Raw genomic sequence first — 15,855 nt, forward strand, 5'->3', positions numbered from 1 at the left:
TTTCTGATTGGCTGCTGCACGCTGTAGGCTCTATGCGTTTCACACGTAAGCTCTCATAAACGACACCTCAATCAAATCCGTGAAGCCACCCACGGCGGTGCCGTTTTGTTGCGTTGGACTAGCAGAGACCTGAAACGAAGAAAGTACTCAACACCTTGTCAAAGTTTTTGACTTTAAGATCTGGGTACCACCTCTCACTTGCCCACTGCATCGAATTTGTCGCAATTTGATTTCAGAAGAGAAAATTCCCAAAAATAAATAAGAGGGGGGAAGCTATGGAGCAAACGCAGTGGAAGAGAAGCTCGAAGATGTGGATGGTTTTGGCGTGTTTGATGATGAGCTTCTTTAGCGGCATTGAGTCGCTATCGGTGACGGTAAACGACGTCGAGTGCGTCTACGAGTATGTGCTTTATGAGGGTGACACTATTTCGGGGAACTTTGTTGTCGTCGACCACGATATTTTCTGGGGCTCCGATCACCCTGGTATCGATTTCACGGTGAGTGTTACCTCAATTCCCTGTCATGGGTTCATGAAATTATTTTCTTTTTTTTTTAATATATGTATTTGTTGCAATTTTGGGGTTTAGGGCCTCATTCTGATCCAGTTACTTGCTGTGAACTTGTTGCTAGTTGGTTGAATTGTGAAGTTATTAGGATTTTGTATCTTCTGGGGCGAGGGGAAATTGAAAAATTGTTTGGCTTCTATTGCGTTTATTAGGGCTCTCTGAATAGTCACAAAATTAGGACTCATAGTTTGATGTAGTTGTAAATTGCAACAGTTCAATGGCTTTTCAGATGTTTAGCATTTGATAGCGTTTTGTAGATAGATTTTGCTGTAATTATAATGAAGGTCAATTAGAATACACATACCATGATACTGATTACTGATACAGGTTTGAAGTCTAGGTGCCCATGGAGGTGCTTTTTAGAACTGATTAACAATTTAAGGGAATGGATTTGTTTTTGTTTAGCCTGCTGAAAGCAATTTATACTAACTCGTGTTATTTGGCTTGTTTTGCATCTTCTGTTAAGTTGCATTTTTTTATATCGGAAAAAATATGTCGAAATTTGGAAGCCTCTAATGAAATTTCCATGTGTCAAGGTTCAAAATTTGAACACCCCATTTGATGTTAAATAATCACCAGTGAGTCTTAGGCAGTTCCCACTGGCTTTTCAAACATGCACTAAATTTGTTCTTCACACCCTTTCAAAAGGATATAGAGAATTTATTGCAAGGTCAGGCTTTAGGATTAATAACATAGAGTAAAAGGTTAGTCATGGAATAGTACGGCGTAAGCGTAATACCTTGAAGCTTGATCTTTTCCTTTAGAAGCTGGTGGTCTGTTGGAGGCCCTTTGTAAAACTCTGCATGCAGTCTAAACGATGTGTGCTAATATAGTGGCATTTTAAGGGTTTGATGGGCAGACATCTTTGTTTATTTATTTGTATGAATCCATTGTGGTTTAGCAGCCATTAGCAGTCAGAATGGCTGCCCAAATTTGCTTATTGTTTTGTAACTTTTGACTTTCAGATATGCTAATTTTTCAGTTATCTGCAGGTGACATCTCCTGCTGGTAATACAGTCCAAAATATCAAGGGGACCTCTGGTGACAAGTTCCAATTTAAAGCCCCGACACATGGAATGTATAAATTCTGTTTTCACAACCCTCACTCAACACCTGAGACTGTTTCTTTCTACATCCATGTTGGTCATATTCCATCTGAGCATGATCTTGCCAAAGATGGTATGTTCTCTGCATAAGGAGGTTTTTGTGGTATATCCATATGTTTAGGCATAAGCGGTAACGTCATTACGATTTTCATGGAATTCTTGTTGATGATTTGCAGAGCATTTGGACCCAATTAATGTAAAAATCGCTGAGCTCAGAGAGGCACTAGAATCTGTTACAGCCGAGCAAAAGTACTTGAAAGCTCGTGATGCAAGGCATCGCCACAGTAAGTAGTTTTGATTTCTGTAATCTAGCACCTTTCTTATTGGGCGAAATCTATCTATTAGGTATCTAGTTTCTCAGACTTGTGTGTACTTTGCTTTTGCCCCATTTTTTGCCAGTTAGAATCAAGAAAGTGAACTTGAGCTACATGATTATACTGATTCAACTTCCTTTTGCGTTTTGTAGCGAATGAGAGCACACGAAAGCGTGTTATATTCTACACCGTAGGAGAGTACCTTCTGTTGGCTGGTGTTAGTGCACTGCAGGTCATATACATCAGGCGCCTTTTCAGCAAGTCCGTGGCCTACAACCGCGTTTAAGCCTCCCCTCCTCCTCCTCCTCCTCCTCCTCCTCCTCCTCCTCCTCCTCCTCCTCCTCCTCCTTAACATTATGGCTTCCTTCTTTATTTATTTAGCAACAGTGTTGTGTTCTTTGTGACCACTGTTTTCACTTTCAAAGGAAGTCTGTGACTTGTGTATTATGATAATCCACAACAATGTTAGATTCTTTAGTTTTCATTTCAATGGATTTACAGAATTTATACCATATGCGGCTATGCTTCTGCTTTTTATTATTATCTATTTATCGTTTTAAAATGGAATCTGTAGGTTATGGTTTGTTGAATGATTGGAGTGACATTCGGCAATTCTAATAATACAAATGATTCCTTCGAATTATGCTAATTTACTAAGAATTTAACAACTAATAGCATTAGTAGGAACACTTTTGGCTTTGATTTAAGTTTAGAAAAGATTGAAGACATGATTTCAATTTTTTTCTATTTCTATTCGAAATAATGATAGGTAATTACTTGAGCAGATGAAGGTTTATTACACAAGTCATTAGTGTTGAGCCAAATAAACGGGATTTCAACAAATTTCGTACTAAACTTTAAAATTTTGATTATCAAACAAGTTTTTCAAATAAAAAACATGCTATGATTATAAGGTCATTCGTTGAGAAAATTCCAATTGAGAAAGTAAAAGGTAGAGTACTGATTACGTCCAAACGAATTAATCACCTCTCTTCATAATAAGAAAAAAAATGATATTTTCAGGGAAAAAGTGAGAATACTCTTGAGAAATTTAAACATACTAATTTATCATAAAATATTTAAGTTATTTTAAAAAAATAAAAGAATTTAGTTGCAAATTTTTTTAAAAAATTATACTGAAAGATAATATACATATTTTATACAATACCGAATAATAAAGGTTTAATTATTCTGTTGGTCTCTATAGTTTTGCAAAATTTTTAATTAGGTCTTTATATTTTTTTTCTTTTTAATTGAGTCCTTGCACCAAATTTTTTTTAATTAGGTTCCTATATTTTTATTTTATTTTATTTAGGTTTCTATACCAATTCTTTTTTTTTAGTTGGATCCTTATAAAATTAAACCAATTATTACTAAGGGGACTTAATTAAAAAAAAAATTTTAGCACAAAGACCTAATTAAAAAAAAAAAAATATAAGAACCTAATTGAAAATTTTACCAAACTATAGGAATCATCCGATTAATTAAACCAATAATAAAATACCTTGTCATAATTTAACACAGTACATTTAGAATGACTGAAATAACCTTACATACGAAGACTATTTACTTGAAAGGGAAGGAGGTGGAGTCGCGAGGTTTCAGCTGCAACGTTGGTACTTACTTGATGGCGGTTGGAGCATGAGTGTTGAGTATGCGGGAAGCAACCACTGTTAATGGAGTGAACTCGCTGAGTTGACTCAGTTGAGCTGAGCGAGTTCGTCATGGAGCAACACTGTTGTTACTGCTTCGACTGCCTCCAGCTTCGAATCAACTCCGATTTCTCCGACCAACTCTTGTTCAATTATGGCATTTCCTCTTCCCCTTTCCCTTTCGGTTCTTCCGCCGTCGTCCAAGTCTCTCTCACTCTCTCTCTCTCTGAGAAATTTCAGATCATTCTTTTGTTCATTTTTCTTAATCTCTCTTTTTTGTTTTCGGATAATCAGATTTCTGGTACAGCTGGCAGTGAAGCTTCATCCGGTCAATTTATATTGCAGTACACGCGCTCTCATCACAGCAATTGTTTCTCCAATTATGTGTACAATTCTTCTCTATTTCTGAATTTTAATTTTATTGTTTAAATGATGGCGGTTTTGTTTGTGATTTGTGATTTGCTATTATTGTTCTGTCTGCAGAAATGAGTATATTTTGGATAGTAATGAAGGAACTAGGAGTAGTGATCCTGATACTGGCACAAGCCAATGTGGTCCTAATGTGCAAAATGGTGGAATTTCTTCATCATCAGATGCTGAAACCAAAAGAGCATCTTCCATGAGCACAAGTTGTAGTCATTCCGGAAAGTTTTCTTGCTTCAGGATAATCACTTCACTGGCCCCCGGTGCCCGCGTGGAAGTTTCTTCATTTTCTACCATCCAAGAGGTTGCCACTGATTTCTTGTCTGGGTTAATGGAAGATCATGTGTTGGATTCACTTGATATCTGGATTGAAGGGAAAGCTTCAGGAAGGGACAGCACAAATTTCCTTAGCTTAATTGGCTTGCCATTTTTTCAGGAGGACACATTTCCCGGCTCCTTGAGGCATCCAAACATAGCCCCTGTCCTTGCATTTTTTAAATCATCTGATCATGTTAACATGGTGCTTCCAAAGACTCCATACAATCTCGAGAATATTCTGCATTTTAACCCCAGTGCCTTTAAATCTGACTGGCATAGAGGATTTCTTATATATCAGCTGCTCTCAGCTTTGGTATACCTTCATGGTCTAGGGGTTTCTCATGGCAACTTATGCCCATCCAATATCATGTTGACTGACTCATTATGGTCTTGGCTGAGATTATGGAATGAACCTACATTGGAATTTAATTCAACTTTACAAAAGAGTGAAGACGTTAATTCAAGCCCTGCAAAAATTAGTTGTTACAATAGTGGTTGCCATTCTAATGGTCTTTATGCTGATTTAAAGCTTTCACCGTCAATAGATTGGCATTCTAGCTTCCATCATTGGTGGAAAGGAGAGTTGAGTAATTTTGAGTATTTACTTATCTTAAACAGATTAGCAGGCAGAAGGTGGGGAGACCATACATTTCATCCAGTAATGCCTTGGGTAATTGATTTTAGCACCAAACCTGATGATAATTGTGATGCAGGATGGCGAGACTTGAGCAAGAGCAAATGGCGCTTAGCAAAAGGTGATGAACAGTTGGATTTCACCTATTCAACATCTGAAATACCTCATCATGTGTCAGATGAATGCCTCTCTGAACTGGCTGTGTGCAGTTATAAAGCAAGAAGGCTGCCTTTGAGGGTACTCCGAATGGCTGTTCGTTCAGTTTATGAACCTAACGAATATCCTTCCACAATGCAGAGGCTCTATCAATGGACCCCAGATGAGTGCATTCCAGAGTTCTACTGTGACGCCCAAATATTTAGGTCGATTCATGATGGAATGGCTGATTTGGCTGTACCTTCTTGGGCTGAGACTCCAGAGGATTTCATTAAATTGCATCGTTGGGCATTAGAAAGTAATATGGTTTCTTTTCAACTCCATCAATGGATAGATATAACCTTTGGGTACAAAATGTCTGGGCAAGCAGCTATTGCTGCAAAGAATGTTATGCTTCCTATATCAGAACCTACGATGCCAAGGTCAACGGGACGTCGTCAGCTCTTTACACGACCTCACCCCATTCGTCTTGCCACTCCAACTGCACGTCGTTATGCCACCAATAAATATGCTAAAGTTTGGAGCCAGGAAAATGAAATACTGCGAGAGACGACTCTCCTGTCTGATGCTGCCTATCTACAAGAACTAGAACAAGCATCTGCATTTTCTGAGCATGCTAGGCATTTGAATTCTTGTTATCAGTGTCCATTAAATCAAACACAGGGAGATCCAACAAAGCAGTCAATTAACGAAAGCATATGCAAATTATCTTTGCCTGACAGAAATTACATGCTGCCATATAAAATGAATCTGATTTCTTTGATTCAGCATATGAAGGAAGAAGATGACGGTTCGCCAGGATATCCAGACTATTTGCTTTGGAGGCAAAAATTGTCTTCCTCAAAAGTTAGCTCTGAAGATATTGCTAGGGACATTTTTTCTATTGGTTGTCTGTTAGCAGAACTTCATCTTTCTAGTCCCCTCTTTGATTCAACCTCATATGCGATGTACTTGGAAGATGGGACCTTACCAGGATCTCTTTGTGAACTACCTCCTTATGTTAGGTTACTTGTTGAAGCATGCATACAAAAGGATTGGACGAGGTATCTGTGTCTGCACACATGTACTGATATGCAATTGGATGCATGTGTTTGAGCTTGATTAGATGTTAACTTTTGTTAGTCATTGTCTCTGTCTTGCTGTTGATCTATTAATATTGTGCTATGCAGGAGGCCTTCAGCCAAATTTCTTCTGGAATCACCTTATTTTCCAAAGACAATAAAGTCCTCCTACACGTTTCTTGCCCCACTTCAGCTTGTTGCTAAGGATGAGACCCGCCTTCGTTATGCCACAAATCTTGCAAAGAAGGGAGCTCTCAGAGAAATGGGCTCATTAGCAGCTGAAATGTGCGCTACTTATTGCTTACCACTTGTAGTCAATACTGTGAATGATGCTGAAGCTGAATGGGCATATATACTACTGAAAGAATTTATGAAATGCTTAAAAGAAAAAGCAGTGAAGAAATTAATCTTGCCAACCATACAGAAGATTTTGCAGGCTAGTTCTGAAATTCATCTTCCGAATTTTATTAGTCTGGAGAATTATATTTTTCTGCTCCTTTGTAATCTCTGTGGACTTCTTATTTAGATGTCTTTTTTGCAGACAACAGGTCATCTACATTTAAAGGTTTCCCTTTTACAAGATTCATTTGTACGTGAAATATGGAACCGAGTTGGTAAACAAGTATACCTGGAAACTATTCACCCATTGGTTTTATCAAACTTGTATAATTCTCTGGATAAAAGTTCAGCTGCATCTGCCTCTGTCCTTCTAGTTGGTTCTAGTGAGGAGCTTGGAGTACCTATTACCATCCACCAGGTTAATTTGTTTTGCATCAATAGTCAAGACTATGCACTCCTTTATTAGTCTGTACGCACCCACCTCAGTTCAGTAATTATTGGTTCACTGACCTTTTTTTATGAATCAGACAATCTTGCCTCTTGTTTACTGTTTTGGTAAAGGACTTTGTGCTGATGGCATTGATGTGCTGGTCAGACTTGGTATTCGTAGTTAATTTGCCTTCATAGTTTCTATCTTTTCATACTGAGATCTTCAGTTTGTAAGCCTCTCTCATTTTTGGACTTCTCAGGTGGCCTTTTTGGAGAATCCTTTATTGTAAAACAGATGCTACCATTACTAAAAAATGTTGTTCGCTCGTTCATTGATATGTCAAGCATGAACAAGCCTGATCCTGTCCAGAGTTGGAGTGCTTTAGCACTTATTGATTGCATGATGACATTAGATGGCCTTTTACCTTTCTTGACAGAAGAGATTATTGTAAAGGAGCTGCTTGAAGTATGATTTTCGTTTCTGCAAAATGCTTTTAACTGCCAGAAAGTATTGTATAAACATTAATTATTGAATTTGATGTAAATACGCAGGACCAAAATTGTGTACTCATCAGGGTTCTTATGCAGAAACATATGGACATTGCCGTGCTTCAGGTTCTTCAAATTATCCATTGGTTTGTTTAATTCCATTACTCATTCCTTGGTTTAAATGGCTCTACACTTGTTATATCTTCCTTTCCAATTGGGACTTTTCACTATTTATACTGGATCATAATTCACAAGTCACCAAGGAATTACGGTTTTTACATTAGCATAATAGATTTTGTTATTGCATTGTTTATGGGAACGGTACAAATAGAGTTATGGTGTGAGGGATTGGAGTTTGTACCTTGGCTCATGGATGTTGTGATGGAGCATTGCATATAAAACAGACTTCTTTGCTCTAGGGAGACACTTCTTCCAAATTGTTTGTTTGCAATTCCCCTTAGTTGCATTTCAAATTCTTTCCTGATAATGTGTTGATTTCTGCTCCATTTCATTTCCAACATGCATCTCACCATTTGCTAATCACTTAGTTTTTAAATACTTGTACTTGCCTCCTGTTTCTCAGGTTGCTGCTACTACTCTCTTTGCAATATGTCAGCGAATTGGGGCAGATTTGACAGTATTGCATATTCTACCAAAGCTTAAAGAACTATTTGATGAGCTTGCTTTCCAGCAAATTTCTAAAGATTCAACTACTGTTACCAGAAATTTGAAGGTTGCCAAACTAAAAATTGTTGGGGACTTGCAAATTGAAAGCCGAATGGATCTAGTGTGAGTGACAAATCTGCTTTTTAGTCTTAAGATTTATTTTATGCTGGGGAAATTAATCTGCTGGCTATCTAGAGAAAGGAACTAGAAATCTAGCCTCTAGTTGAGGAGAAAGTAGAATAATATTTAAGGGAAGTTGAAGAGAAGCAAATCATGCAAGAGAAAACAAACATTTTTTTAGTCACATCATGGTTTATGTCAAACAAAATCCATAGTCGAGATCCCAAATAAAAGCAAAATTCATTGTTTAAAATGCTTAACTAAAACAAGTTGATAATAGCAGTCGGTAGATTTCTTGAATTTGGTCCTAGAGCGTCCTTGTGTATATTTACACTCACTACAACCATCAAGTGAACCATACTACCTCAATTTCTTTTACTCAATTGCAGTTCCATCTTGATGTGCCCCACCTGTCAGTCTGTCACAAGAGCAAGTAATTAACTCTCAATTCGAGAAACAATGAGCTTTTCTTATTGATAGAACATATTATTCGAAATACCAATAATGTTCTTCAGTCATAACTCAACCTCAGCCTAGGAGACAGCAGGTCTTCAAATTTGGCCTAGGCAGATCTTTCATTCCAGAGTCTCAAATACTATACTCAAGCACCTGAAACCATGAGAACTAATCTTTTTTCGTTTTGGGTTTATATGGCGTGTGCGCGCGCGCACACACACAAAAAATTAATTTTGTAAAGTGAAAGGATGGTTACAAATGGATCAAAAAGTTAAGGTGTCATCAAAAGTGCAATTAATTCCCACTGTAAATTTTATTCTTGTTTGCTTTTTACTTTGTTAAATTTTTATCGATGTACAATCTTTTGGTTCATTTGCAGGTTGGTTCTCTATCCTTCGTTTGCCTCTCTTCTTGGGATAGAGAAACTTCGTCAATGTTGTGCTACATGGTTACAACTTGAACAATTTCTTCTACGGCAGCATAATTGGAAGGTAAGTTTTCTACCTTTTCTTTCTCCCCATATAAGTTGATATATGTGTTTTTGTCGATGTGATGCTGTAACCTCGTATTCTTTCTTGTTTGCTTATTCTAAACTGGTCATTGTTCAGTGGGAATGTGCAGGGGAATCATCAAAAGGTAGTTCAGAAAATTTTATTGGTAGAAGATCCACATTTGGCCAGGGTTCCACCTCTGAATACACTCCGGCAAAGCTGTTGCTTAATGGCGTTGGATGGTCAATTCCACAATCCCAAGGAAGTAAAAGTGCTAAGAACTTGATTCCTCAGAGACAATATTTTAAACGCAGTCAGAGTCAAGTAGCAACGCAAGAAGACACACCATACCAATTTAACCAAGAACCCTGGTTTTGGTTCCCCAGCCCCGCCACCGTATGGGATGGACCTGAATTTCTCGGGCGGGTGGGGGTTCAAAAAGATGACCTTCCATGGAAGATCAGAGCATCTGTGATATACTCTATACGTGCAAATCATGGAGCAGTGAGGTCTCTAGCTGTTGATCAAGATGAAAGTACTGTTTTCACTGCAGGAATTGGTCAAGGGTATAAAGGAACTATTCAGAAGTGGGAACTAAGCCGAACTAACTGTCTTTCTGGCTATTATGGACATGAGGAGGTTTGGTTCTCCATATTTTTCTGAAAATGATACTGAGTATTAGTAACTAGTGTAATGAAATACGTCTAATTAATATATTGTTCTTCATATTTATTGTTTATCTCAAATTTTAGGTTGTGAACAATATTTGCATCTTATCATCTAGTGGAAGAGTGGCGTCTTGTGATGGAACAGTTCATATTTGGAATAGTCAAACAGGGAAGCAAATATCAGTATTTGAAGAGTCCCAAACAGATCCTGCCCATACTGCAAGTGATCTATCCGCTGCATCAAAAATTAACATTGACCAGGCAAACATGCTCAATTTGAATACACTGTCAAATGGAATATTGTCTAGTACATTTGATTCAAGCCTTTATACTTGCATGCATCTATTAGACGCGGCTGAAACACTTGCCGTTGGCACTGGAAATGGTTCACTCAGGTGAAATTAACTGTTACATACCATTTCAATTGCATATACATTAGAAAATATGTTGATGCACCCCAACTTCTGATTTATTTCCTCTACTTTACAGGTTTATTGATGTTGCTCGAGGCCAAAAGCTTCATATGTGGAGAGGAGAATCTAATGAATCTAGTTTCCCTTCTCTTATTTCTTCCATTTGTTCCTCTGGATCTGACAAGATGCATGCAGGTGGAATTTCCACTTTGCCATCTTTTATTGCAGCTGGACTAAGTTCTGGTCATTGTAAATTATTTGATGCAAAGAGTGGAAATGTCATTTCCTCTTGGCGAGCTCATGATGGATATGTAACAAAAGTATGTTCATTTTGATTATGTTCAAAATATTAGAGAACCCCCTATTTGATTTTGCACAATACTTCATCAATAACTTTATTTGAAGTTGGCAGCACCCGAGGATCACATGCTCATATCCAGCTCTCTTGACAGAACTTTAAGAGTCTGGGATTTAAGAATGTGAGTTATCACCTTCAATTCATTGCAGTCTTGTCATAAAGTTATCCCTTTCTTTCATTTATCTTGTCCGTCCACATATGGTGTTGCTCATCAATTTTATTAACTTTGCAGGAATTTGCCATCGCAGCCCATTATTTTCAGAGGTCCTTCAGATGGCATATCCAGTTTCGCCATATGGGGCCAAGATGTTATTTCGATTTCCCGGAATAGGATTGGCCTTCTCTCCTTGCCTAAATCTGCCAATGAAATAGTATGAATGCATATCTTTATTTTGCTTGTCTAGCAGCTTCTTTAGATGTCAAAACAATCCTGCTGTTTCTTGCTTTTGTTATATCATTCTTGCATTAGTCATATTATACTCTGCATTTATATTAAAGGTCTCTCCTTGCGAATTTTCATAATGATGATGCGTATGGTTTCCATGAATAACACAGGATGGACAGCATCATATCATTCCCCAGAAGCTCTATGTTTCAGATAACAATGGAATGAGGAGCTTGTCAGCATTATCAAGTATTAGTATACTTCCATTCTCTCGATTGTTTCTCATTGGGACAGAAGATGGTTATTTGAGAATCTGTTGTTAAATATGCTATTGATTTCCTTATCATTCATTGTACATCACTATGCTTTATGATTCATCCATGGCAAGCAAGTCCCGTTTACAGGTTTATCGAGAAACTAAACAGTAAAAAACTTTGTTGGTTGGTAGTTATAATTTAAAACTTTTCTTTTCAGATGTCGGAAAAGTCGGAGCCGCCCACTGCCTAAAAAGAATAATATTTTAAGATAGATGACACAGATTTAACAGCCCAGTGTAAACTTAGATTAATATTTTGAATAAAGTCAAAGATAACTAGATAGGTTCATTAGGTTCCGTTTACAAAATGCTGATATTTCATCCATCCAAGTACAAAGCAGCTAAGCAAAGACACGTCTTTGTTTTGCAAATGGTGGAACCAACTCTATCTATTTTTATATTAAGAATAAATGTCAAATTTACTCATATTATTTTTAAGACATATTTTTTCTTCTAATGTCATGTTAGTAATATCGTTTACTTGGTTTGGCAAAATTTTAGTCAATTATTATTTTTAAATCAGGAAAAAAAATTAAATATATAAAAAAATAAAAAACACCAATAATTAAAAATTAATAGTATCTAATCAAATTTGTAACCTACAAAAATATTAAATTTATATTCCTATATTTATTATATCTTACCGTTATAAACAATATAATAAATTTATAGCTTCCAATAATTAATTTCTATAAATAACTCATTAAATATAATAAACATCCATATTATAAATGTTATAATAATATTATTAATGATAATGAATTTTACATTACAAATATTTTAATTTTATAATATTTGACCTACTTATATAAGTCTCTTATCACTATTCTTTCAAATAACATCAAATTTAACACAAAAAATTTATTTTTGAACTACACAACATCTCAAACTTACTCAATAGAGCATCATTCTTTGGACAATATTACCAAATAAACAGACAATTGGTTTATCAAAATTTGCGTGGTTCGTCTATGGAAAACATTAACACCCACAAATAGAAATGATTATATTAGATGAAAATGAGACAACTACATTTGTAGCACATGTAATCAAACACCACAATATCCAACAATAAGATAATTCTATATACTTTTCATAGTATTTGACCTACTTATATAAGTCTCTTATCACTATTCTTTCAAATAACATCAAATTTATCACAAAAAAATTATTTTTGAACTACACAACATCTCAAATTTACTCAATGGAGCATCATTCTTTGGACAATATTACCAAATAAACAGACAATTAGTTTATCAAAATTTGCGTGGTTCGTTTATGAAAAATATTAACACCCACAAATGAAGAGGAGCCTCTTTGCTTAGAAATGATTATATTAGATGAAAATGAGACAACTACATTTGTGGCACATATAATCAAACACTACAATATCCAACAATAAGGTAACTCTATATACTTTTCATAATCCCATCTATCAAATTATTAGTTACTAACCCAATACTTATTTCAGATCAAAGTGTTACAACAATTTTTGTACCATTTGATGCCAAAGAAAAAATATTGTTGGACACAACTGCTTTAAATCTAATGACACTTCAGAAAAGTAATGACATTGAAGCACCACTCCAATTCAAAAATTTGTGCAACCTTATACTTATATTTGAAGTCAAAGTAAATGATTTTAATCTCAAAAAAGGTTGTCAACAATATACTATTACCAAGATATTTATTCCAACAAAAAATACTGAACTTCAACACCCATTAAAACAAATAAAACAGGTAATACTAAAAAAATCACTTATTCAAGTCATCATTTTTATTTCTAATTTAAATTATTCATTGATTATAGGAACCAACTTCGCCAACACTAATATCATCAGACGAAGATCACATACCCATCAAGAGATTAAGGAGAAAGAAAATCATACAAATTCAAGACATATCTTCGGAAAAGAAACATACATGTAAAGATAGAACAAACAACATAATAAAAAGTGCATACAACTCAACAATTCATAAAGAACATGTTTTCACAAGAACCTACGACAAAAAAAAGGCAACTCTAACAACAACCAATAAAAAAAAGAGAACGACGAGCACCACATAAGAATACTAAGTCAATCAACTAAAACAAATGAAAAAATCAAACCACCGAATAAAAATATCACTTTGTACAACTCCAACACCCAAATCTTTTGTACTACAAATTATTTTAAATAAAACACCTTTCAAATTTAATTTTAATTTACACATTTAATTTAATTCTATAAAATATAATAATTTTTAATATTTATTATATATTATCATTAATTTATCATTCCGCGCATGAATCTCATTCTAGTTTCTTTACAAAAATAATAGTTGAGATGTGAATACATATTATATGAAAAAATTTAATTAAATATATCAAATTATTATAATTTTACAAGAAAATATTTTTATTTTAGTCGTTACTTTCATATAAATATGTCAATCTAATGAGTGAAATATACTTTAAAATAAAATAAAAAATTAATGATTAAGATTGATGATAAAAGTTTGAGAATAAACAAGTCAGTTATGATCAAATTTTTTTTATTAAATTGGATGTTAATTAAGAGTAAGTTTTAGTAGTAACACTAACATGAGAGTTTGAAACTGAGCAAATAAATAAAGAGGACTAAATGATCTCGTTTGCTATTATACTATTCGATTTTTTTGGTTTGTGATTATACTATTCGATTGATAACCAGAGTAATCTTTTATATTCAAATAATTTTACATTTAAGTTTTTTTAAATAATCTGTTTTTTTCTCTCTTTGCACTTCTTCTTCTCCTTCTTTTAAATTTATGCTGCTTCTTCTTTTTCTTTTTTATTATTTTTAAATTTTGCTATAGTCATCACCAACAACACCTCTTCCTCTTCCTCTTCCTCTTCCTCTTTCTCCTTCTCCTATTGGAATTTCGTCTTCTCCTTCTTTTTCATCCTTCTCCTCCTCCATCATCATCATAATCATCATCGTTATCATCATTGTCTTCTTCTAATACGTATCGTCGTTATTGTTATTATCGAATTCGAATTTATATAATAGACAATTTTCGATTCATTTGGTATTATACAATTATTTCATTTTGAGCTAATTTTCGTTTAATTCTTTTTTTTTTCCAAAGATAATAGGTTATATTTCATTAATTATTAAAAAATGAAATACAAAGATGTCCAAAAGCAGAACAGCATAATAAAAGGTGGGGATTTCCCAAAGACACTACACTGAAGGTATTCATCCAACGGTGCGTGGTCGAAAAACGAAGAAAAATCTTAAAGAAGAAATAATGATAAATCAAATTGAATGCAACTAAGAGCTTGTCTCATGGAGATGACGACCTAAACTGGGAGTTCTTTGGATTTCACGGAGCAACTTGACAGAGCTTGCTAGAATGGCAGACGGCATAGAAGTAGAACCTTCAAAAATCAACTGGTTGCGAGCTTTCCAACAGTTCCAGCAAATGATGGCAAGCAATTGAGGATTACGGTCAGCATTCTTCAACGGGTTAAGTATCTCTGTTGATGTAGTTCACCATGTCCAAAAGTCGTTAGAACTCTGAGACCACACGTCTTTAATTCTAGAGCAATCGATCAAACAATGAGTGACTGTTTTCGTTGCTTCATGACAGCAAGGGCATATTGGTGATATAGATGGGATGCGGTGATGAATCTGAGCAAGCACCGGAAGTCGGCCATGGAGAGCTTTCCAGATAAATAGCTTAATTTTGTGAGGCAAGTTCAACTTCCATAGATCAATCCACGGCTTTTTCTGCTGCATATAATTAGGGCAAAGCTCCAGAGGTGGATGGTAAAATAAATAGCCAATTCTGTAACCTGAAGCTGTATCATATTGCTTGGATTTGTTCAAATTCCATTGCAATTTGTCCCTACTGTGCTGAATTTTAACTGACAAAATCCTGTTTGCAACGTCTTGGGAAAATAATTCTTGAATGAGATTCTGATTCCAATTTCTATCTTCAGTAATTAGATCTTTAACTCTTGGAACCAACTCAGAAATAGCCTGTCTATTTGACATGTCAGAAATCATTAAAGGATACGGAGGAGGCAGCCAAGGATCCTCAAAGGTTCGGATATTCTCACCAGTACCCACAGCCCAATTAAGACCTTTTTCAACAATCTTTCGGCCTTCCAGTATGCTCCTCCATCCCCAAGAAGGTAAGACTCCAATTTCTGCCATTATAGCATTACCATTGCTAAAGTATTTACCTCTTAAGATTTTGGATAATAAGGAAGTAAGCTGTGTTACAAGTCGCCAAAACTGTTTGCCTAAAAGCGCCAAATTTTGGATTCTGAGATCTTTAAATCCAAGGCCTCCTTCTTTTCGTGGGCGGGTCATAGTGTCCCAGCTAATCCAAGCCATCCTCCTTTCAGAACCTTTTTGTCCCCACCAGAACTGAAAAAGTAGAGAGTGAATTTCTGAAATTAAACTATCAGGCAACTTGAAGCAAGACAATGTATAAATAGGAATAGCTTCTCCCACTGCCTTAA

General features: G+C 35.5%; 2 protein-coding genes across 3 annotated transcripts; both read left to right on the forward strand.

The window, feature by feature from the left end:
* Positions 1–2,498, forward strand: LOC112776944 (transmembrane emp24 domain-containing protein p24beta3). The gene is made up of 4 exons (XM_025821223.3): positions 1–497; positions 1,559–1,745; positions 1,849–1,956; positions 2,139–2,498. Exons 1-4 carry the CDS (start codon positions 276–278, stop codon positions 2,270–2,272), a joined length of 651 nt encoding a protein of 216 aa, XP_025677008.1. The 5' UTR covers positions 1–275; the 3' UTR covers positions 2,273–2,498.
* Positions 2,499–3,503: 1,005 nt separating this feature from the next.
* On the forward strand, positions 3,504–11,529 carry LOC112779804 (protein GFS12). Of its 2 annotated transcripts, none has more exons than XM_025824152.3 (16): positions 3,504–3,842; positions 3,933–4,024; positions 4,122–6,212; positions 6,339–6,666; positions 6,772–6,987; positions 7,097–7,169; positions 7,259–7,464; positions 7,551–7,613; positions 8,071–8,276; positions 9,109–9,220; positions 9,338–9,859; positions 9,973–10,283; positions 10,378–10,621; positions 10,707–10,780; positions 10,892–11,030; positions 11,215–11,529. In XM_025824152.3, exons 1-16 carry the CDS (start codon positions 3,711–3,713, stop codon positions 11,365–11,367), a joined length of 4,962 nt encoding a protein of 1,653 aa, XP_025679937.1. In that variant the 5' UTR covers positions 3,504–3,710; the 3' UTR covers positions 11,368–11,529. The 2 variants fall into 2 exon arrangements, 1 of the variants encoding a protein (XP_025679937.1); XR_003190872.3 differs by having other exon boundaries at positions 3,512–3,842; positions 10,714–10,780.
* Positions 11,530–15,855: the final 4,326 nt, after the last annotated feature.

The sequence above is a fragment of the Arachis hypogaea genome, chromosome 19 (genome assembly GCF_003086295.3).
Source record: "Arachis hypogaea cultivar Tifrunner chromosome 19, arahy.Tifrunner.gnm2.J5K5, whole genome shotgun sequence".
Lineage (NCBI taxonomy): Eukaryota > Viridiplantae > Streptophyta > Magnoliopsida > Fabales > Fabaceae > Arachis > Arachis hypogaea.

Excerpts from the sequence above, each read along its gene's own strand:
- LOC112776944 (XM_025821223.3), top strand. The coding sequence starts at position 276 with ATGGAGCAAACGCAGTGGAAGAGAAGCTCGAAGATGTGGATGGTTTTG. Across the intron at positions 498-1,558 it reads ACCCTGGTATCGATTTCACG|GTGACATCTCCTGCTGGTAA; the intron begins GTGAGTGTTACC and ends AGTTATCTGCAG. Across the intron at positions 1,957-2,138 it reads TGATGCAAGGCATCGCCACA|CGAATGAGAGCACACGAAAG; the intron begins GTAAGTAGTTTT and ends TGCGTTTTGTAG.
- LOC112779804 (XM_025824152.3), top strand. The coding sequence starts at position 3,711 with ATGGAGCAACACTGTTGTTACTGCTTCGACTGCCTCCAGCTTCGAATC. Across the intron at positions 3,843-3,932 it reads GTTCTTCCGCCGTCGTCCAA|ATTTCTGGTACAGCTGGCAG; the intron begins GTCTCTCTCACT and ends TCGGATAATCAG. Across the intron at positions 8,277-9,108 it reads GAAAGCCGAATGGATCTAGT|GTTGGTTCTCTATCCTTCGT; the intron begins GTGAGTGACAAA and ends GTTCATTTGCAG.